Here is a 24,349-nt window from a genome sequence, read left to right as displayed (position 1 = left end):
CACACGGTTCCCTGCGTTTCCATGGCGCCCGCAGGCCCTCCCCGTTTAATCTCACGGCCGGTCGACGCCGCGCGGGGGTTGCGCTGATGCGCCGCTGCGATGCGGCGGGAGACCGGCGGCAACGCGGAAACGGCGATGCAGAAAGCGCTTCCGCATCGCTCCGTCAGGATGGGGGGAGTGACGGTCGAGTCCACCGGGACCCCCCCGGCGTCGACAGCGAAGGAGAGGAAGCCCGAATGGGAAGATTTCTGTTCCTCTCTAGAGTATCTATCTGGGGCACTGCCGCAAGGGTCGGAGTTTCAATGCAAGAACTCGCATAACAAATATGGATTTGTGACATGAATGCCATATATACATATATACGTACAGACAGTAATTTACTGTATGCAAGACAGTAAAGAAACACCTGAATCAGCTGAGGCCTCAGTGACCACTCAGTAAAGGCCTGCACTTACTACACTCAGTAATAGCACTGTGACTTTCTCTTTCTGTACAAGAGGATGAGCTGCACAATGTCACAACTCACAAGAGGACAGTCCTTTTCAAAGGAGGAGGGAGGCCACACATACAGACACACACAACCAGCCCACCCATCCACCACGCGCGCGCACATGCACACACACACACACAGGCATACGCACGTGCACATGTGCACGCGCGCACACCACGCACACCACCACACGCCCGCATAACACACACACCACAAGGCTACAGCAGGCAAGCACGCGCATGCACACACAGACACACACACACACTCTGTGAGAGCACCAGTACCTTGCAGGCGCGATACAGGTACTTCTTCTCCTGGGTCTGCTGGTAGAGGGCCAGGAAGGCGTAGCCGTTGCCTGCCGTGCCATGGCAGATCCCATAGCCCTTCCGGAGCAGGCCCCTCTGCCAGATCACCTCACCGCAGTCCACCGCATCCTTCAGGTACTTCTCCTCCTTGAAGACCTGTGCGCAGGCAAGGGAGGTGGGCGTGGTTACAGTGTCGGGCCCAGCCCACCAGGAGGGCGGGGTTACAACCTCCTGCTGAGTCATACTCAGGAATTTAAAAAGTGGTATACTGGTAAAGGTACACCACAAATGGAAATACTGGCTGCTCTGTAGCTGCACCTGGTGAAAACAAACCTTTCCATCTTGTACCTCAGGGCTGCCCAACCCTGTTCCTCAAAATCTACCACCCTGCAGGCTATCATTAGAACCCTAATTTGGCACACCTGATTGTACTGTACTAATTAGCAGCTCCACGAGAACTCTAGCTGTTAAATGAGGTGTGCTTTGTTAGGGTTGGAGTGAACACCTAAGGGACGGTAGATCTCCAGGAACAGGGTTGGGCAGCCCCGCTGTAGATGTTATCGTCATACTTCCATACCGTCGACCGTGTTCATGCGTTAGCGCATTCTGGCCCTTTTTTGCATCGTTTTTGGTGCCTTGTCCCCACCGTTACCTGGTGAACATTTCATGGTTTTCAGGCGTGATGGATACAGCCAGCTGAACTGCAGGAGCGCTTGGCAGTCGGCGTTAGGGAGACGGATGGTGGTAATGGGGGCGTGCTTCACACCGTGGGTCGGGATAAGGTCAGGCTGCCCATGCGTGCTCCATCAATACCGCAGCTCCTTTCACTGCCCATTCATCTCCACAGCCCTCCACAGACAGCTCATTTTGAGAGAAAAGGAAGAGGAGCAGGGGGGAGGAAGTGGGAGCGGCTTTTCTCTCAGTCTCCCAGACATTATCTCAGCCCCCCCCCTCCAGAGGTGCGTGAACAGAGTATCGGAAACCATGTTAAACATATGAGCCCCGATTCTCAATTCACAAAGGCTTCAAACGCAAAGAACTGAACCTCGATGGGACCGCAGAGCCAACATGGAATCCAGGGGGACGTGCCAGAGGCCCGGGCCCCGTTTACATCACTTAACAACTCGTCTCTGCGCAGCCCCTCCGGAGTTCTCCCTCGGGTCTGTTGGGGTGCATGCTGGGATACGCCGCTCAAAGCATTCATTATACCTGCCTCATTTCGCAAAGTGCCTCAGCTCCCTTTCTTTCAAAAAGGCATACAGACCAAAGGAAAGACCCACTCACGCATCTCAATATTATTTCACGCTTACTGCATATCATTTGAAAGCAAATGAATCCTCGCTGCTGTTAGTGGGTGGACACTCTACAAACGGCTCCCGCGTCTGCGGGCAGCTCCTGACGTTTCGACAGGAAGCAGTTAAATGTTCTGGCTGCGTGCGCGTAAAGCATAAAAAAGGTCAAAAAGCAGATGAGTCACGTGACTGCTAATGTCAGGGAAACGACTTGGCAGGTTCAGAAACAATATAAAACTACAAAGACAGGTACAACGCGCGCTGCGGTTTCCTGTCAACATTCACCGCGCTGACCCAACGGTGGGGTCAACCGCACAGACATTCACAAACAATTGCTATTGGTCAGCAAGTCTCCGGCAGCGGCGGTAAATGGAACTTAAGGCAGGTAGTGCGTCAGTCTGTGAGACTCACTGCAATTCTATGTGAATTCTTCAAATGCTGTCATTTCAAGGACAGCTCGCAACAGAGCGAATGCAGCACAACCGGAATTCAAATGACAGAACCACGGGATGGTGCTGCATAACCCATGCCAGGTATTTTTATAGACGTGCTCGCCACGCAAGCTGTAGTCTTTCATTTGGTATAGAATGACGATCAATGATTTGGAAAACCATGTCCAATCCTTTAATAGGGCAAAAGGTTCTCCAGATGATTTCTCATCTCTAAAAGTCTTCATTACAGCGTGACAGGCATTACAGCTAAGCGGATTTCATACTAGCAGTGTTTGGGTCAGCCGCACGGCGGAGAAGAACACATTTAAAAAGCCTCTTTAAGTGATAAAAGCATCGCAGTCTGATTTACTAAGACCTCTGGCACGTTCACAACCTTCTAGCGCACGCAAAACTAATAACACAACCAATGACTGGTGGAAAATATATAGCAGGACCAATCACTGGTCGTGTTGTTGGTTTTGCACGTGCTAAAGGTCGATGAATCAGGACCTCAGACTCCCCGTCTCGTCAGCGAGGTGAAGCTAAGGACCCAGCGTCCCCTTTTACAAAAACGCACCCGTTCCACAGGTGCGCAACAGAACCAGCGAGGAGCAGAGGGAAACAGAGCTTAGCCTGACCCTCATTCATTCTGAAGGAGTGAAACTCCCCACATGTGAACACTGTACCAAACAAAACGAATGTGAGGGAAGCTAAGTACCCAACGAAAGGCACCTTGTCATTCGTCTGACAGGAACATTCCGCTGTACCTCTGAGGGGACGTTTCGTTTCCAAATATAAGCCTAGTTCAATTTCTGCCGCGCCTGAAGCCAAGAAGACTCTGGAGGAGTTATTTGTGAGCCCGACTGAAGCATTGACCTGTCGCGCTCTTCTGGAGGACGCGGAAGCGCCAAGAGGCAGCGGACACCGTGACAACCCCTTTATTGAGCTTTCGACAATCGCAAAAGTTATACGTGCTAGCGAGGGAGCTAAAACTCACCTGTGGATCAATGTCAATGTAATAGCCTCAACTGGCATCACCCCATAGCCTGATAAAAAAAAATCCGTTTTTTTTTCCTTAAGAAGTAATTCATTCACGCCACTAGGTGTCGCTGTGGATTGTCAGTTTCCTTGAGGACGGCAACCAGAATTATGCCAGGGTAGCAAAAGCTCTGTAGAATTCAACTCCAGCCCTACCTTCTTACCTAAAGCAGTTGGTTTAATGATCCTCCTATAGGCATTTCAGAGTAATAGACTTCAAAGGAGGAACTAGGCTTTTTGGGAGGCCCATTTCACTTTCCCATCGATTTCCGCTTTCAAAGCAGAGTTAAAAGTGGAGTTAGCGATCTTAATGACTGCAATAAAATACAGACAGCAAAGTACACGCAGGGCTGAGGTGATGGCAACAGGAAAACCAACAACCCAAAATTCAGACTGTTGCTTTTTCAGCCAGCACAATATTAGTGCCAGTCAGCACAATGCCAATGCTAGTCACTTAACCTTGAAATGGTCTTAGTAGCACAGGAAATGAGAAATTCTGAATTATTGGTTTAGGCTGGCTCATCCATTCGTCAACAGAGAATGAAATGGCCGACTGCTAAAACGCAGCTGATTTTTGCGCTGCTTATAGCTAGGTACTCCAGGAACAGCGTTATGCCCTCTGTCAGATAAACTGTCACATCAACAGACCATAACGGCTGCATCTCCTGGCTACAGTCCTGTTTTCCAAAAAATAACGATTCCCATTGACCCTTCAGCACCCTCTGTCCGAATTACACCGTCCCCCTTTCCAGTGGCAGCAGCAGGGTTCCCTCCACAGGTACGCACCTGCATGCAGAGCACACACTGTGCGTACTTCAGCAGCCTCAAGCTTTCTCTATTTTTATTTTATTTAATAACAAATACAGGTTTTGCACTGAAAATGCACAAAAATACACCTCAATTTGAAACAAAACGACCCAGGTGTCTTCATTTAATCGTAAACTCTTCTGTTACAAACGATTTCACATTACCTTTCGCATCTGCGTACCTTTGGAGGGAATCCTGCTGGCACCACTGCCCCGCCCTCCACCCCATGTTCTCCTCAGAACTCAATCGCGTAGTTTAGGACTGTCATGACACAGCCCTGGCACTCAAGCCTTCCCTGTATTGAACGGAGTCCAGGCACACACTCCTCTGGTGTACAGTTAACAAACAGGATTGACAAACCAGAAGCTCATTCGGCAGACCTGGATTAGCGATAGCCCGTAAACCTGCTCAGACCAATTAGCATACGGGAGGACAGATTTAGTGCTTAGCGGGGTCTATGGAGAGCAGGGTAAATGTATTCACCCGCCCTCTCCACTGACAGAGCACAACACGTTATATACTGCGCTGCAATCCACAGTATATGGGTATAGCTTTCTGCCAGGAGCCTGCATTTAATACTGCACGCTAAAGGAACCTTCCGGCAAACATGTTTGTCAAGTGCCAAACGAACAAGCCCGCATATGAAAGCAAGGTGCATGAACACACAACGTGGTCGCTGAAGATGCGTTAGCACGTTAGCACGATGTGTTCGGCCCTTCGTGGACCCCGGGGGTGGATGTTTCCGGAACACACGCTCACCTTGTGGGCCATAATGAGCATGTGGACCACGCCGGGGGCGCCGTGACACCAGTGCACCAGCCGGTCCGTCTCGTTGCTCAGGGAGGACGGGTAGTTGCCGGAGCGGAACTTTTTGTGGCGCACGTAGTCCACGCTGGGCCGCACCAGCTCCGTCAGCGTCTCCTGGCTCACGTTGGCTCCTGGCTGCAGACACACACAAAAAGCACGATTTTGGCTAAATGAGCACACTTAACACGCCTTTAGCCTCCGCTACCTTCACAGCCTGCAACACCGTACACAGAAAAGTAAACGGCAACAGTCTCGGCTCTTGCTTTCCCCCAAACTACAATATTGAGCGCATTTTCATTTCAGGAAAATTGGCACCCTTCGCGCAGTCATAATTTAACTTGCACTCAAAATATATCTCTTGACTCAATTTCAGTGTAAATCCACAGAAGCTATTATTGTACTTCTCCTTCACAGTGTTCTCACAAGACAGCTATTTTAATGTGACTCCAGCAGAGCACATTCCAACAAATTTCATATAACCTGTCAGAGCACTTTATGACAAATTTAATATGAATCTGGTATATGCACAGAGCTATCAGAGATACAAATAACACCATAGGCCAAGTGCATGTCCAGAACCTATCCATATAAACTTCTATTGCAGTAACTAATGTCTTATTTTAGATGTGCCAAGAAAAGATTCCTCTCCTGATTTCTTAAAGACCAGGTGTTAATACCACTGATTTCCTTTCACGGGCCACTCAGTTAATTATGCAGATCAGGAAATGGAGGAATTCTTTTCACTACCGTCTTTGACAAAGGACGCGAATACAACCAGATTAAGCCCAAACGTACGTTTCTGGGCATCGTTCAGCAACGTCATTAGCGTTTAGCATTGTCAAAACAAATTTCCCTGAGACTTGGATCAGTACTGCAACAGTCAAACAAAAGGCTTTTGTCAGAATGGCTGACTACACCTTCAATAACAGAATGAAACACAATGACCACAATTGATGAATCTAAGCACCACTTAAGCCTTCTTTGCATAAATCTGAATATCCTTATCGCGGCGCGGAGAATTGGGAGGTGTAAAGAGGAGAAAGGAATTACAAAGTCGCCTTGATTTCCCGCTGCAGCGAGGCAGCGCTTCACGCTGTGCTACAAGAAGCGCACTGCTGTTCTCGAAAATGAGCGGAGTGAGAACAGACGCTCTTAAAGCGAAACGCACCATTACCGCTGGGGCGCGTACGCCGCGCTCACGCTGATTTTCCCTTCACTGAGCAGCCTACGCACAACCGTAACATCACACGCTATGTTGATATTGGAAAGGCTGCTTAAGGACAGAGCTCAAACGCTTAGCTTTCACATGCGTGTTTGGGAGGAGCGGCTGGAGAATAGCAGAGCAGGTGAAGTAATGCGTGCGATAGGTCGATATCCCAGTGAATGTGTGCGGTTAACATGCTGACGGTAGAGACGGCGGTCACCCGCCGCGTGTAACTAGCGCGCCGCGGAGCTTCGGACCTGCGAGGTGGAGCGGCACAGGGTGGTGGGTGGAGCGGCACAGGGTGGTGAGTGGTGGCGCTGGAGGTGACGAGAGGCGAGAGAGGCCGCCTGCCATTTCACCACCTCCTCCAGCCCGGCGTCTCGCCCCTCCGCCTTCCTCTCGACCCCGGGGCTAGCGTTCGAAGCGAGCACGGCGCGGGCGGGGAAGCGAACGCAACGCGCGCTAGCCCTCGTCAGGAGGCAGCTCAGCACAACACACGCAGCCTTAAGCAGTAGCCAGACGCACGGCGCGGACCGTGGCCCGGCCGACTCCTCAGTCCAATAACGAGTACCCCCGCCCAGGCAGCGGTTCCATCCCCCGCCATGGCACCAACTCAGCGCTGATCCTTTCTCTGTCTGCTACCCTCGCTGCTGTCTACCCACCTGAATAAAGGGAAAAAAAATAGTGGACTGTCTGCTCTCCTTTTAAAAAAATAAAAAATATCAATAAAGTAAAGCACCTGAGGGCTTGTTTGGGGAGGGACGACCTCCTGCTGGCATCTCCTTAACAGCCTCAGGGTTTTCAGTTTTAAACAAGCTTTTGGACAATTATGAATAAAAACTTAATAAAATAAACTTAATAAAAACTCAGAGATATTCACAGGTATGAATAAATATACCTGCATGAGGCCGCTGGGTGATAAATTCTAAAAAAAAAGAAGAGTACCTTCAGACTGGAGAGTAAAATCCCACAGCCAAACCGATACCGCAAAATCAATTCCACGCAAAACTATTTGGGGAAGGTCATAAATAATGCATTTTCTTTTCAGAAATCACCCATGCATTTATTTAAATGCGTTTTACGGGCAGGGCCCACGTTAACTTCTGCACCCGGGCCGGATACGAGGCAGAACGATAGCGGTTTCGTTTCCGCCGGTAAAGACGAAGCTGAGCGATGGCGTAGGCCCGTCTCTAAGACCAGGGCCTCCGCCCGCGACAAATAACGCCATCGATTCTCCGTGTTTACCAGCTGCGCCGACGCACTCCGGGGGAGCGATGGAGGGGCTGAATGAAAATGGGGAAAGGCGTCTTTTTAAATCCGTACCCCTCAGAAGGCACCGAGACGGGAACGGGCTTCATCCATCCCGGGCCGCTCAACGCAAGCGCACGCTCCGCCTCGGCCCGGTAACGAGATCCGCAGGACCCGCGCGCCGGGAACCGGCTCACTTTTCAAACCGCGCGCAGACGCTCGCCCAATCCCCAGACACATATCAGAGATCACTCTCAGCGGAAGAGCCCGGAAGCTATTTGCACGCGCTCCCTCAGTCTGAGTCGGTGGCGGGCTGGCTTCAAACGGCCTATCAGCATGAGAAGAGTGATACATAAAGGCCTGCCCTTGAGAGCTATCCCCGACTTTCTCTGGCAGCTCATTTTTCATGGAGTCAGAGTCTGTTTTTTTATTGCCAAAATTGATGGGACACAGAACTTTTTTTCGATAGCACTGTGTCTGATGCCCGTGTCACTTTCACTGATGAAAAACCGGCTGATCGCTTTTTAACCTAAGGACCAAAACTAACAAACTTCACCCCACTCAACCTACGGGACGGGAGAACGTTACAGGCTTTAAGCGAGCCAGTAGGGATGACCGCTATACACAGCCCAGGAGATGGGAATTAAACCTAATTGAGGGCGTAGAGTGCCATTTGCTGTTTGAATGTCAGACAATCAAGCCTGAAATGGCCACTGGCGTATACTGGGCAGGCAGCCTTTTGTTTTTTCATCACATTTCTGTGTAAAACAGCATTATAGCACAACAATAAAATAGTAGTGTAGTTTGGGGACATGCAATTCAGAGGGCAGATATCCTGAGGGGATTAAGACAGGAAATTTGTCCCAGCCCAGAGGCCCAAATTGGGTCAGAGCTACCGTAAATGTTTGTAATGGATTAAGCTGTTAAACTATGTTAGCAAGCTACCACAGCAGACAGGCTGCAGTCAAGCCAAGGAGCTACTTGTGCAGTTTTAATAACGTCTAATGCCCTGAACTGTTTTCAAAAACATTTGCACAATTTCAAATACATTACAGCTCAGATACAGAAAAGGCCCTGGTAATGCCATTAGCTAGCCTGCTAACCAGATTAACAAGGACAGCCATGGTGGAGAGTACAGTCAAGGAGCAGAGACTATAATTCTGATATGACTGACTTGGGAGAAAAACTTCTGCTCACCAACTACACAGAACGACAAGAGCCAACCAAGCACAATGAGACGATATGACCCTTCAGTTCTCCACGCTGAAAACGCACCTCTTACCAAAACCCCAGCTCATAAATTATAGTCATTACCGGTGGATAGTCCACTATAGTACAAATACCTCAATGCTTTACATCACTTTATATTTTCAGCTATCTTACTCTACTCTGATCTTACACATTATATGTACACAATACCATTTACTTCTCAGGCAGATTTCTGTCCAGGGAAACATAAAATGCATGCAATATGAAAGTGATTTCTGCAGAAGTGATATAATTTAAGGATAGGTACAGGGCTGTGTGCGTTAACATTACTGACGGATATGAATTACTTCTCACCATGTTATAACAGCTGGGTTCCATCATGACTGTGAACCATCGCTGTGAACCCATGGGTCCTCAGGTGGGTGAGTACCCCAACTGGGGTTCAAGCTCCCTTCACTACGATCAAACGATGAGTTCCCCGTCTACTACAGCTGCCATGTCTTTTACCTTTAGAAGAGTAGGCTTTTTTTATAATGTTCATTCAAAATTCTACGTTAGTGTTCTAGACCTCCATTGCTTTTAATCACCGGTAGTGATTGTTCCATCAGCATTAGAATGTTCAGGTAAGAACGTTCTAATCACACGTTCCTCATCTTACACCCTAAAGGGTTAAGCCCCGCCCCGCAGACTCACCTGCATCAGCATGTAGTAGATCCCCGCCAGGCCGTGCGCCGCGCCCACGTACTGCTTCTTGTGCCACTCGTAGAGCAGCGGGCACCTCTCCGACTTCTTCTCCTCCTTCGACAGGTTCTTCCCCGAGTCCAAGATCGCTCCGACCACCTGACGAGAAGCCATGAGACAGGTAAGGCACACAGAACCTCCCAGAAGCAGCGCAGCTCCACGTTGTGCCACTGCTAACTTGAAACTAGCAGGAACATGAAACTAGTGGGAAATTGTGTCCCAGTTGTGTATCTGCCGCTGTGTAACAATCATTGTGCATCTGGTTCATGAATATTTCATAAAGTCTCATTTCACAATGGTCCAGCGACAAATTGCTCCTTAGGAATAAACAAAGGATACAAATCAAACTGAATTCATGTAGTTATTGTACTTATTTTTTTAGTCAAACAATGTATGGACAGAAAATGCATCAATGCAACATTCCACATTTAGTTACAATGAAAGTGTCGTTTTAAGTCCATTGACCGGTGAAGACATATAGATATTGTGATAAAAATAACAAATCTATAAGCATGAAATGACAGCATAAAACATGTTTCCAGCTGGAAGAGGTCACAATCTAATGCCTCAGATGTTCAAAAGCATCCGTTTGGCCAGATACATTTAATTGCAAAAGCACAGTAGTTAATTGGTGTAGCTCTTGATTTCTATGATCAGTGTGTTCCAGAAATGACAGGTACAGAAAAGGCAGTTTGATCAAATGTAATTTTTCTAAATGGCACAATTATATTCTAATTGAATAAAATTGTCTTATAACTGAATGAGGCACTCAGTAGCATTGTAGAAATGGACAACTGTCATCTAACAAGAATGCCATGAGTACAGCCAGCACTTATCACTGGAACAAAGGCCTTGTCAGCTTTTAACAAAAGGTTGCATATGAAAGGAAGAAGGTTACTGAAAGAAATAAAGTTAAGGATGAAACTCCCATAAGCAAAGTTATTGGAGGTTAATTCCTTCAGCTTTGGCTCAATATAATTTGTAAAGTGGGTTCACCTAAATGTGACATTACCTAAACTTTTCTTCTTTTCTTTTTACTGAGCACAGTTCCAAAGTCACATTTTCAACTTTTCATCAAAATATTCAGTGGTTATGATTCATGAACGTGTGTAGATGAGTCTCACGGTAATTACCACAGTCACTATTCTCTATTCAATATAAAAATAAAAAAAAATTCCCCAAAAGTGGGTTTATATGCACAGAAACAGGTGAGATACTGAGACAGAGTACAGTACTACAGTATTACTCACTGAATACATGAGTCTGACCCTGTAGAGTTACTCAAACTAAACAGCCAGTTAATGTGAGTGGAGTACTAAACTCCACCTGTGCAACAGCTATAAGATTAAATAAATACCACTTTCAAAACAACCTAGATTCAAGGACAGATTTTTTCCATTTTTAGCATTTATCAAGAGTAAAAAAAAAAAAAAAGATACAGAGTTACTCTTTCAAATGTGTCAAACACCTTTCATCTTTGATCCGTGTTCAATTTCAGTCACTGCCGGAATCGATCGGATGGCCAACCACCTACACCCCCCCCTCAGCTTAAAGAAACTGGTCGAACGCAGCGGGGTGGATTTCCGAATCGGCCCTGTGACAGTTTTCTCCATCCTCTTTGCCTGGCTTGGCAAGTCCTGTTTTTCCTGTGTTTGCCCCGCCCACTCTCTGCGCTGTCACGCTGTGACGGCAGATGCCCGGCAACAGCCGGCCCCCAGGCCTCTCCTCCAATGCCAGTGAGTCTGCCTGAAACACACAATCAGGCCACTCCCCCTCCCTGCACACTGTGTGAGCAGCCTGTAAGAATGGCCATTACCTCCACCTGCGCAGGAGGCGGAGCCTCAGTCTGTCAGCTGACTGCAGTCTGAGAAAAGCTGTTCCTTCAATCAGCATGGGAGGCGGAGCCTCAGTCTGTGAGCTCACTACAGCCTTTCAGAAGAGATGTTCCTTCAACAGTGTTCAATCAACAGAGTGGGCGTACCTGCTGGCCCTCCTGCCATTGGGGAAGAGTCTCACCCACTCTCAAAGAACTCACAGAGGCGGAGGGCAACACCCTCTCAAGCTCTTATCCAATCAACAAACAGCTTACAGCAACGTCCAAACGTTAAGCAGCAATGGAATTTGTTGAAAAGAAAAACAGGAAAATTAAAGCACACACTACGGCCACATTCTCCATTCTTATCCTACTCTATCTCTACGACTAGAAAATGCAAGCAGATATGAAGACCAGAGAGGGCTAACCGCCCTGGAGTTGACTCTTTCACCACAAAGCTTTTCCATACTGTCAGACAGGCGGCCCTACCACTCACAAACGGCCGTTCAATAATTCTGCCAGACGATTGGCAACAGCTGGGCCTTAATGTGTCAATGAGCACATCGCTGCCCCAGTGTCACTCCAGTCCAATTTATCAGTCAATGCAATGCATATGCCCTTGTAATAGTACCTAATTAAGCAGAAAGAGCAGTCTGGGGGAAAGCAGACATGGAAGTCATCCAGTGTCATTTGACAGTGATACTAACGACATGCATTTTTTACACTCTCCCCTTTATCACCTCAGTTTGGAATGTGCAATAGTATATCGGCACTTATTGCCTCAACCTCTACTGATTCAGAAGAACACAGACAAGCATGTGTTCTCGGTAGCATGTGATGTTAGCCGCAGCTTCTTATCACACTGAAGATCGTAATTCGTGCTTGCACATACATAATCCTGAGGAATTCACTTCATGTTTTAGCATTTATCAAGTGTAAAGAATTTTATTCCAGCACCATTATGTTAGGGGACTGAAACCCAACCCTAAAACCACACCGCGAGGGTGGGTCTGGACCTCATACCAGTCTGTGATACCAGACCGCATGGGCGCCTCTCTGAACTAAAACGCTGCCTTAACAGAATGAGCCATCCAGCAGCCCCAACAACACACAGTTCTAAATTACTGATACCAATCTCGACCACTCTTTGAAAACTATGAAACCAATCAGAGTTGGTGAAATACTCTGTACCTCTATGTCCTGACACAGAGGTTGAAGCAGCAAAAACTGGGCCAAGCTCTGAAATATGAATGTGCTGCCTCAGGACAGTGAGACCAAGAAGCTCCCCTCAGATGGAAATTTTGAACATCTCAGCACAATGTGGTCAAGAACTTTTCTGCTGGACAAATACATGTCCATTGGCCAACTCAATAAAGTATGAATTTCTAACAACCTGAAACACAAACACACACACCGACTAACATGCACTCAGTAACATAAATACACAGACACTCGCATTACCACAGATAGACACATTTAGTCTGAACACACTCACAAACGCAATCACAAACACCAAATAAAGACACCTGTTATTCCCCTGCCCCTCCACAGAAACAGCTCAACAGGCTGTGCAGCAGGGATGATTTAGCAGGGTTAATGTGCATGAACAGTAAAAGGGAGGCTTCACTCTGTTGTGCAGCTGCAGCAATCCAGCCGCACATCTGTGTGGGTTTTGCATGGGCGCTCAGGAGCGCACAAACGCAACGCAACATCTGCGCTTCACGCAAACGCTCTGAGTCCAGACAGACGAGCGGGTACGGAGCATGGCGCTAGCACCACGCCCATCAAGCAATAATCACTCACACCAAGGGTTTCATGAGGAGAGAGAGAGAGGGAGAGAGAGAGCAGTGAAGTGTGTGCGTGTGTGTGGTGAGATAGAGATGGCGTGTGTGAAATAGAGAGAGAGAGAGAGAGAAAGGGAGACAAGGACAGACAGGGACAGAGAAAAAAATCAGAGGAAAGACTTGAAACTAAGGCCAGCCGACAAAAAAACCGTACCAAATGCTTGCCCTATTGCTTTCCTTTTCTATGATCCAGCAGCAGTGAAAGAGGCATGTACACTGGATGCCTGGCAACGAGTGTGGGGTGGGGTGAGGTGGGGTTGGGCTGGGTGAGAGAAGCTATTCGGCCGAGCGTGCTCAGTGAGCCCAGCCGGGTGGGCGTGGCCTCTGCAGTGATTTCTTTGTTGTGAATGGGCTGGGAAGTGCAGCATCAGCATCAGCCCGCATTCTCCATGTATGCGACATCATCCTCTCTGCGTGTGCGACATCATTCTCTCCGTGCGTGTGCGACATCATCCTCTCTGTGTGTGTACGACATCATCCTCTCCACACACCGGGGCTTCCGTGGCACAGCTGAACAACAGTAAATAACAGAAGAGACAGCCATGACAAACCTCCTCAAATATGAGAATCTTCTCACGCGAGGGCGAAAACAGGTCTACTTAAACACGCCCTCGCGTGCGTAATTCTGGAGAATCCTGTAACGCACAGCAGCACTGTGTCGGCACACATATGTTTACCTCATCATCCAGACGCCAGAGGATGACCGCCAGCTCTGCGGAGCTCTTAACACGCCCTCTGACCCGACCGGACCGCCATCACACGTGTGTCACGTGGGCTGTCACGCGCGTCCTCTCGCCCCCGCTCGTCTGCGACACGAGACCCGCGGAATCTGCGACGGAGCGCGTTGCCGGGGCGACGGCGGTTCCCCGGCGCCTCAGGGAGCTGGTCTCCGGGCCGGGGAAGGAGGAGGAAGCGGGCGAAGGGGACCCGAGCGCAGTCTTAATTACTTCACTCAGCCGGCAATAAAGGCCAATCAGGCGTCAGAACTCCCCGGCAGCACGGCTCCGCGGGCCCTCGCTCGTCCTGTGGGCGCCCATTCCGCTGAATGAGACCGTCAGAACCAATCAAACCGCGGCTCACTCCGTTCACAGATGAACGAGCGAAGTCTCAGCCCTAAGTGAGAGCGGACTGTTTCGTTTGCGTTCCCACATACCCGGGCCCCTTTAAACTCTCCTCCCCAAAACGAGGGACTCGCCCCGCCGTCCGCCGCTCCTCCCGGGGTCAGGCGCAGCCGTTTAAGAGAATCTGTTTATTTACGGGCTTAATTAAACACCGGGTGCGCTCAGAACCTTCCCTGCGGCTGCAGACAGGAAGCATCCGAAATGCAGTCACATGACCGCCGCTGTACACACAGACCCCGTCACTCAGGTGGGCTCTGAGAGACAGGGGAATATCTTAACTGGTGCATCAGATGAAGGTAAAAGGATTAGCTAATTAATGTCTTAATTAATCACACAAAATCCCCATTTGGGTTCTCTGCTGACTGGGAAAACAGACTAAACAAAAACAGCTTTTTCACAGACTAAACAATTACAGGCTCCTCCAATCAGATCTCTCAAGCTCCCAGTCATTGTCCCAGTCACATTGTCCAATCGGATCACCCAGCCATCTGGATTGCCTCAAAGGACAACCGCGAGACGGATCCACTTCGTTCCGGAACCGTCCCCAGGGCACAGCCAAATCCGTTCATCCAGAAGTCGTTAGTGCCCTCACGCATAAACCGATCAGTGACCGCAAAACATGTGGGACTAGGGGAAGACATGCTGGATAAGAAACACCAGATTTTCACAAGTCTCCAAAAGGAGAAGTCTCCGAGAGCACCCTTAATCTGAATCCATGACAACCCTTTTAAAAGAAGTTTCATGTCGTTTCCATTTTTAAAAGAGGCCTCCGTCTATTAGCTCATGCAAAATTATGCAACTGCAATATTTCAATCTCCTCTCTCACGTCCGCTTCCAAATATAAAAATACTGTGGCGGCATGAATCAAGTAAATGAAGGTATCCAACTCACGCCAGCGCTACTGTGATGCATAGCCTTCCCGTGCCATTTTCCTTTGATTAAGAATGTTTCAGAGCAACGCTTCGAGATTTTCATTTCTTTTTATCTTAATAATGCATGGCTCGCGGTCCTGTCTCCCTACAGTAGGAGGTGATCGTTTCTCCAGCGGACGAGATTACTCCCACCCTGCGACGCAGACGGGAAGAGGACGACCCCGCTCCAAGTCCAGCTTCATCAGTGCAGCCGGGCAGCCGCAACAAAGGCCATTTATCTTAAAAAGGAAAGCGTCCCACGTGCTTCAAGCCAGCTAAATAAGAGAGGACTAAAAAGGTGCCCAACAGCCAGGACAGGCAAACTACACTCTATGGTCTAAATTCATCTCAGCTTTGCTGTGAAGAGGTCATCACTGGCTGGAGAGTGCATGCGTGTGTGTGCGTGAGCGAATGTTTGTGTTGGCGTTAATGAGCGAATGACTATGTGCGCGTCCTGATTTTTCAGTGCTGGCATATGTGAGTGAAGATGTCTCTTAGTCACTTCCATGTGTGTGTGTGTGTGTGTGTGTGTGTAATTGTAGTGTGCATTTCAGTGTTTGTTTATAACAGTGAGGGTGTTTATGCTCATCAGTGCATGCATGTGTTTGTGAGTTAGAGAAGGTGAATGAGTGTCTGTGTATGTCAATGAGTGTATGTCTGTCTGTGTGTGTATTTGGGGGGGGGGGTTGCCCTGGATACTGGCCAGCTTTTGAGAGCCTGATAAACAGATGGATATTAATACAGAAGTCTATGACGGCCCTGCAGTGCTGTACTTTGGCATTTGGAAATGGAGAAAATTGCTTTCTGTTTTAAAAAGGTGCTTTCTAAGCACAGCTGAAGTGCACCCCCCACCCCTCCTTCCCCTCCCCACTGGGTATTCACCTTCTAAGTGTGTCTCAAGCTCTTAGCTACGAAACAGCAGGCCTGGTCTATATGAAGGCCTGAACACTGCAAACGTTTTAACCAAACTCTGATATTTATAGACTTTGACAAGCTCCGAATTTCGATATAAAGCCGAAAACCAGCTGTAATTACAGATGGCTTAATTAGTTTGCTGAAATCAACAGAATGCTAAAAGCAGCCTTTCAGACTAAACAGCAAAACACAACACAAAATGTTCTCAATCCACAACATTTATAATGATGCAGGGTTGTTTTTTTTTGGTTCCATGCCAAATATGCAAAAGACAAGACGAGGTTCACTAAAGCCACTGCCCACTGACACAAAATCTGACTCGTCATAAGCTCAGTGAAGGCTAAATAAGAAGCAGACAGTGGTTATTCCTGGTTGTGTGGTATACCACAGCTTTAACCTGTCGGATGTTTAACCGCACTGCTGTGGATGGTTGCGGTCAGACCGTTCTCCGCTCTGCGGTTCAGACGCGTTGTGGACCAGGTTCACTGGGCTGACAGGAAGGCGTTGGCTTTGAGGCGTGGGCGCGCCCTGGTTCCCCCTCTCTGACTCTGAGATGGGGGTGCTATTTTTAGCGGGCGGTCAGGTAGGAAGGCTGCGGCTGGCCTGCCTGTCGTATCGGAGCAGGAAGCGTAGGCCCAGATGACAGCCAGGCCCTCTCTGGAGAGTGTGTCACCTTCCCACTGCTGACTGCCTGACCAGCCTCCGCTCTAATCCACCCTCCCCAGATAGTGACAACTGCAACCCTATTACACAAACAATCTCTCACACCGCACACACACAGACACACACACACGGTTTATACACAATCTACACACACACACACGCACACGGTTTATACACAATCTACACACACACACACGGTTTATACACAATCCACACACACACACACACGCACACACATGCACACGGTTTATACACAATCCATGCACACACACACACGCACGCAAGCACACACACACGCACACGGTTTATACACAATCCACACACACGCACACGCACACACATGCACACGGTTTATACACAATCCATGCACACACACACACGCACACACACACACACACACACACACGGTTTATACACAATCCTCACACACACACATATATATACACAATTGACACACTCACAGACACACATAAAACACTCACACTCTCACACCAGTGCACATGAGCAGGATTTATCCTTTCTCCTCTGCTATGACGGCAGCAGCAGGGCCTCGGTTTGGACACCGCTGTGCTGGGAAGCGAATCACACACATCGCGCACACGCCCCCCTGCACGCCCACCTCCCATCTGTGAGAGCCAGGGAGGGAGGGAGGGATGGAGGGAGGGAGGGAGGGAGAGAGGGAGAGAGGGAGGGATGGAGGGTGGGGGAGGCTCACCTTAGAGATGATGGCCTCGTCCACGGTGCCGGGGCCCATCTCGCTGTTGACGTAGAGCAGGGCGTACAGGTACCCCGCCCGGCCGTACAGCAGCTCGTCCGGGAGCTCAGAGTCAGAGCTGACCACCGAGCGCTGCAGCTGCAGCAGCCTGCCAACCGGAGAGAGAGGGGGACACGGTCAGCACAGAGTCCCAGGAGAGCGCACGCAGACACACGCGCGTACACACACACACATCCAATACATACCCACACACACGCACACACACAGACACACACCCAATACACAACCAATACACACACGAACACACACACAAAAAACACAGACACATATCCAAGATATACCCGCGCACACACGAGCGCACACACACACACCCAATTCACAACCAATACACACACACAAAAAACACAGACACATATCCAATACATACCCGCACACACACACCCAATTCACAACCAATACACACACAAAAAAAACAGACACACATCCAATACATAACCGCACACACCCAAAACAGCCACACACACACACACATGCATGCACGCACCAAGCACACGCTCGCACACAGCCAGAAGAACACAAATGCACACAATCTCACACGGAATAGCCTGCTTCTGCACTCGCACGCGGGCCAAAGCAAACATGCGATCCGACACACCCGCCCACACGCGTCTGTGTGTGAAGAGGCCGCCCGCCAGCAGAGATGAAGCGTCTTCCGGCTCCCTGGTTAACACTTCGAGACTGCGGTCCCAGTCGAATTACGCAGCGCTGCCGGCTACGAAGTTCTGAGAGCGCGAGCGCGAGCGGAACGCGGCGGTTCACACGCGCTAGGGAACGGGGCGCGGCTCAAAGCAGCGAGGACGCCCCGCTCCACATCCTGGGAACACCGACGTCGCCATCCCAGCCGTCTGTCTCGGAAAATAGATTTTTTTTTACACCAAAAAAGCTTGAGAGATTAGGGTTTACTGTAATTCAATCAACCCCTCTGCCGTGAGCGGTAACGCTTCATCAGTATGCTGGCGGGTTCCAGCACCGCGCATATACGATTCAGAAAGCAGCACTGCCCTAGACGCTCTCCAGCAATGCTACACAGTAATCCCATCACACAGAGACTCGTTTCCAAATGTACAGCGCAGTCACTCTCCTAAACACAACGTGCCCCGTGATGCACCATTCCCCTCTTGCCGCACAGATGCCGATTGGTTAGTTTCCGCCAAACCTCACTCAACAGTCTCGCGCGATTGCTCGTGTGGTTCAGTCATTTTAAACAAACGACCTGCACCTGTACAGCACACCGCTCAAGTATAAACGCTGGGCCGTTGGCGAATGTCGCACGCGACGCATAACACGCGCACGACGCAGACCGCGCGGAAGCACGACGCAGCCCCGCGACGCAGCCCCACGACGCAGACCGTGCGGAAGCACGACGCAGCCCCACGACGCAGACCGCGCGGAAGCACGACGCAGCCCCACGACGCAGACCGCGCGGAAGCACGACGCAGCCCCACGACGCAGACCGCGCGGAAGCACGACGCAGCCCCACGACGCAGACCGTGCGGAAGCACAACGCAGACCGTGCGGAAGCACAACGCAGCCCCACGACGCAGACCGTGCGGAAGCACGACGCAGACCGTGCGGAAGCACAACGCAGCCCCACGACGCAGACCGTGCGGAAGCACAACGCAGCCCCACGACGCAGACCGTGCGGAAGCACGACGCAGACCGTGCGGAAGCACGACGCAGACCGCGCGGAAGCACGACGCAGCCCCACGACGCAGCCCCGCGACGCAGCCCCGCGCCCGTACTTGGCGAGGCAGTCCTGCGACTCGGCGTCGCTCTTCAGCTTGTGGTACGCCACGGCGCCCACGGCCAGCGGCCCCGCGTCGCCGCACAGGAAGGTCACCCGCCGGCCGTTCAGGTTGCGCAGGGTGCGCTTGACGTAGTCCAGCGCCCGCTGCAGGTGGGACGGGTCCTCGGTGACGCGGTGCAGCTGCAGGTACAGCAGAGCGATCCCTACAGGGGGAGAGAGACCAGCCGTGAGACCGAAAAACGAACCAGCCCCGATCTTACCCATTTACCATTTCAATGCGCCATCCTGCTCAACTATACACATGTTAACGCATACACACCTGTTGTAGGTATGCATATCCTCAGGCATATAGACAGACGGACATGTGTAGTTACAAAATCAGATGTGTACACAGCAATAGGAAGCATTCGTGATATGAGGGCTATCAGCAACAGAGAGACAACCAGTTTCTAGTCACAGATTTGTTTAGCAAGTCGTGTACTCAAGAAGAGGCGGAGATACAGTGAGCTCCATAATGTTTGGGACAAAGACACCTTTTTCCTTGATTTGGCTCTGTATTCCACAATTTCAGATTTGTCTTTGTCCCAAACATTATGGAGCTCCATTATCAGGTTTCTGTCCAAACAACCTCACCTTTCAGGCTTGACCCTGAACTCACATGTCAAAATGGCGCATCCTTCAGGAAAGTACATTACTCACTACAGCCAATGACTGCCATTTCACACGAATACACTTGTGTGTTAACCATGGACCACGAGGCAGGCTGCAAGGTTTCAGATTCGTGTCGAAAGCTCATTGGCTCTCAGATGTTGGGATTTTGAGGGTGGAGCGTGCAGATTTGTGAAGCAGGAAGGTGGAGGTCCTCTAGCTCCCCCCGCCCCTGACCTGTCCAGCCGGTGTAGGTGGAGAAGTCATGAGGGTCGGCCGTCTTCAGGCCCTCCTCCATCTGCAGCAGCAGATCTTTGATCTTGCTCTGGACCTTCTTCTGGAAGGCCTCATTGATCTGAGGGAAAGAGAGAGAACAGAACAAAGCCCACACATTATCCCTTTAAGGTATAAGATCAGAAATGAATGAGAAGAATGTTCTTAACTGAACATGCTGATGTAACAATCACTACTGGTAACTGAAAGCAACAGAGTTCTAGAACGCTCACTTTCGAATTTAGAAAAAAAAAACATTCCAAAAGAGATACTCTTCAAAGGGTTAAATGAGATACATGTTAAATTCTTCTAATGTCTTAGATATCGGGGGCATACGACTAGCTCTGCTTGTTAAATAGGACACATATGCTGGAATTTTCTTACATCACAGTACACAGATAATCATTTATATGAGAATAGTACCAGACCTGCTTGTTAAACAAGAGCTACACGCTCAATAATGCTCATAACTCAGATAACTGAATGACCTGCTATGAGAGAACTGCCCCTGATCTTGGCCTGGGGCACACGTTGGATAACTCAAATGACTCAAAAATCGCCTGCACACCTACACCTGGGTAACAGTCATCATCGGTAATGAATTACCAAGCACTGAAGCAAACCCGGACACAGTACTGCACACAAAGCTTTCACTCAAAACCATTTCATTACTGTCAGTAGTGGTGAAGTGGGGTAGTGGTGAAGTTCCACCGTTTCACAATTCATTGCTGTCTTTTTTGTTGTGTCAATACACAAGTCATTTGGCAGATGCTCTCATCCAGAGCAGCTCACAATGCAAGAGGATACAAACATTATGCAAATGTAATTTTACCCAATAGGAAAAGAGGGAGGAGAAAGATCCTTTGGGTTATGAAGCGCTATGACAAACCTCACAAAGCCAGACCCGTCTTTAAACCCAGCTACCATCGTATCCGAGTGCCGATCACCGGCTCATCTGGGATGTTCTGGAATCCTCCGTCCGTTCAGAACGCTGTCTCTCCTACACGCCGGTTGTCACGTCGGTCGTCGCGCGATGCCAAAAAAGCAGAGTGTGGAAACGGAGCCAGCAGAACAACAGAACAAACAAAGAGCCGCGCCTTCGCCAAACGCCGCCACGGAACAACACGCGTCATTCTGCGGCTGTGACCGTCACACACAATGGCACTGGGGGAGCCAGGTACCGAGACGCAGGGCTGAACCACCCGCTTTGAGACAGAAAACAATGCCTGTAAACATCATCAGGTTCAGAGATGGCGTACAAATTGGAATATGCGCAGATCAGGCTGCAGGCATTTTAAAAGCCACACGGATTCAAACTGCCTTGGCGGTCTGAACCTCCGTGGGTCTCAAAACGCACAGGGCCGGACGGGGCAACGTCTCCTACCGCAGCAGTGCGGATCTGAGCAGAATTCGGACCAAAATCCTATTCATCCGGAATGTGTCCCGAGTCCGGTTTGGCCCAGTCAAACGGGTAACCTACACAAACCTGGGCAAAATCACGCATAAATTATAAATTCTATGTGCCGACCCGAGGACAGACAATACTGTGATGGTCACACTGACTGAGTGACAGTGGTTCCCAACCCTGTTGCTACAGATCTACCCTCCTCAGCCCTAATTTGGCACAACTGACTCTACTAATTAGCAGCTCGATGAGATCTCTATCTGTTGAACGATGTGTGCCTTTTTTAGGGTCACAGTGAAAACCTACAGGATAGCAGATCTCCAGGAAAAGGGGGGAACCACTACCATAGGAAATGGACATATTTAACAGTCACAACTCAAAAATGGCATATTTTACTAAGGCACTGGTTCAGAGAGCTTTATCGGAACCCCAGGTTCTGACCAGGCAATACTCAAACAGGTAATAATGCTGACATTTGGCACTACAGATTGGGAATAAGAGAAAGTGGGATAAAACATGGTTACTAATAAAAATCAGATATGCTCAGCCATTTTGTACTGGGCGGTAGCAGGCTGCTAGCAGACAGCAGGTGAGCTGATCGATGGGTAGACAGGCGTGTCAAAGCTAGCCCCACTCTCCAGGCTTAATGATCCGCCACCACCTCGGCTGTGATGAGGCTGTGTGGCTCACGGTGATGGACGTGCGAATAAAAGCAAGCGAATGCAGAGCCTCTTTCAGTCCCACCCACCACTCCCCCGCACTGTTATGGAACTCAGCAGCCGACACAAATAATAATAAATAATAATGCCTTGCATTTGCATAGCGCTTTTCTCACACCAAGCGCTTTACACAGTGATGAGGGGGAAACTCGTCTCAACCAGCACCACCTGGGTGATGCACGGCAGCCATTTTGTGCCAGAACGCTCACCACACATCAGCTGAGGAGGAGTGGGTGAGAGTCATTTTTGGCCAGTTAAACCCATGATTAGGCAGCAGGCTGAGAGAGCCGGGTGGGGAATTTAGGCAGTACCCCGGGGAACCCCCTACTCTTCGCCATAAGTGCCGTGGGATCTTTAATGACCACAGTGAGTCAGGGCCACGGTGTAACGTTTCATCTGAAAGACAGAACCTCCTAAAGCACAGCGTCCCCATCACTGCACTGGAGCACTGGGGCATGAAAATGTGAAGTCATATTTCAGCGACCAGAAAACCAGACAAGGAAATGGCAAATCGCAGAGGAGCCGTGGAGATAATCCGCCAACAGGCAGCCTGCAATCTGCTACAGAGCGATAGCATAAAAATCACAAGCCTGGACCCTCTGCTGACCTTAAATTCACACACGTGTTTTTGTTCCCTCAGAGTTAAAGCCATGTTAAAGCTGATTACAGTTCTGAAATCACAACAAATCTCCAAGACAGATGCTGGACTACATACGATTTCCATGCATTTTTAGGCGATGACATGTTTATGGGCAGTACCCTAGCAGGTATTACATACACTACTTTACAATATACAAACCAATCACACGTGTCCATCTGTATTTTTTTATCAATAGAATTACCTGACCTTAATAATCCTGTTCTTAAAAGCAATTCATTCCATTAGACTGAATAGGAAATCACAGTGCCCAAGCACTTCCGTGCAGCCCCAGGTAGCTACATTACTGGCTATATACAGTATACAAGCAAATAAATGGCACCTTACAATTCTTAGAAATGCACACAATCTATTAAATTTGACATTGTGAAAGTGGTTCCTTCACACGCATAATAAATGCCGAGCTTCGAGCATCAATGATACGAGCCAGCAGAGAGCTGGGGGGGAATGAGCAGACTGAACGCTGTCGCGGGTCCATGTCAGTGCTACGCGGGAATGGAAGGCCGGACAGACAGGGATAATCCTGAGGGATAAAGCCTTCAGCTGAGCTGCCGCTGGGCCCCACTGAACAGGCACGACCAGGAGACGGGCGCTGAAAGCACTGCGTTCCCAAAGGTTATCGGCAGAATCCGAATCCCCCACGGGCGGGGCCGACAGCGCTGCGGGGGGCGAGGGGCGGGGTGAGGGGGCGTCAGCGAAGAAACAAGCTGCCCAACCGATAGGATAGCCCAGCCTCTGCCTGCGCATACTGTCCTTTCTCTTTCTCTCACTCATACATGCCGGCATGTGCGCACTCACATGATCTTGCACAAGTACGCGCACCCCCAAAAACACATACTTACGTGAACGCGTACACACCCTTAAGCTAAAACTCCCATGGGCTTTAAAATAAGCGCATTAGGTGAAACATCAACACACGCACAACTGCACTCCGCCCTGCTCATGCACAGCAGATCTATATTCCTCTCACTGTGTACACTCCACAGCGTTTGTGACATCTAATACGTTTGAAATAATACACGGGGAATCAGCGGATGCGAAGAACAGCCATCCGTGACTACAAAGGAACAGCATGCGGGCGCCACAGAGAAAAAGAGCAGGGTGCAATATGGCTCCCCGGAGGATTCAAAGTTCATTTTCTCTCCGCGCCAGCGGCCTATAGAGTCCGCATTTTATCACAGGACATTAATCAAGCACGTCCCCGCTGTAATAAATATTTTCCCTCTCATATCCCTATGAAAAGAGCACTGCAGCGAATAAGCAGTTTGCCATATCAGACAACCGG

The 24,349-nt window shown here is 49.5% G+C and overlaps 1 protein-coding gene across 3 annotated transcripts in view; it reads right to left on the bottom strand.

Moving 5' to 3' along the window:
- lancl2 (LanC lantibiotic synthetase component C-like 2 (bacterial)) overlaps positions 1 to 24,349 on the bottom strand; it is a 41,066-nt gene that overhangs the window by 8,055 nt on the left and 8,662 nt on the right. For all 3 annotated transcript variants that reach the window (XM_064331297.1, XM_064331298.1, XM_064331299.1), the window contains 6 exons: positions 20,247 to 20,364; positions 19,357 to 19,564; positions 17,555 to 17,702; positions 9,525 to 9,671; positions 5,123 to 5,305; positions 775 to 951 (listed from right to left, as the gene is read on the bottom strand). In XM_064331297.1, coding sequence (XP_064187367.1) covers positions 775 to 951; positions 5,123 to 5,305; positions 9,525 to 9,671; positions 17,555 to 17,702; positions 19,357 to 19,564; positions 20,247 to 20,364 — 981 coding nt within the window. The remainder of the gene's footprint in view (positions 1 to 774; positions 952 to 5,122; positions 5,306 to 9,524; positions 9,672 to 17,554; positions 17,703 to 19,356; positions 19,565 to 20,246; positions 20,365 to 24,349) is intronic.

This window comes from Anguilla rostrata, chromosome 4 (assembly GCF_018555375.3).
Source record: "Anguilla rostrata isolate EN2019 chromosome 4, ASM1855537v3, whole genome shotgun sequence".
NCBI lineage: Eukaryota > Metazoa > Chordata > Actinopteri > Anguilliformes > Anguillidae > Anguilla > Anguilla rostrata.
The sequence above is the reverse complement of the archived record's forward strand: the minus strand, read 5'-3'. Positions and strand labels throughout refer to the sequence as shown.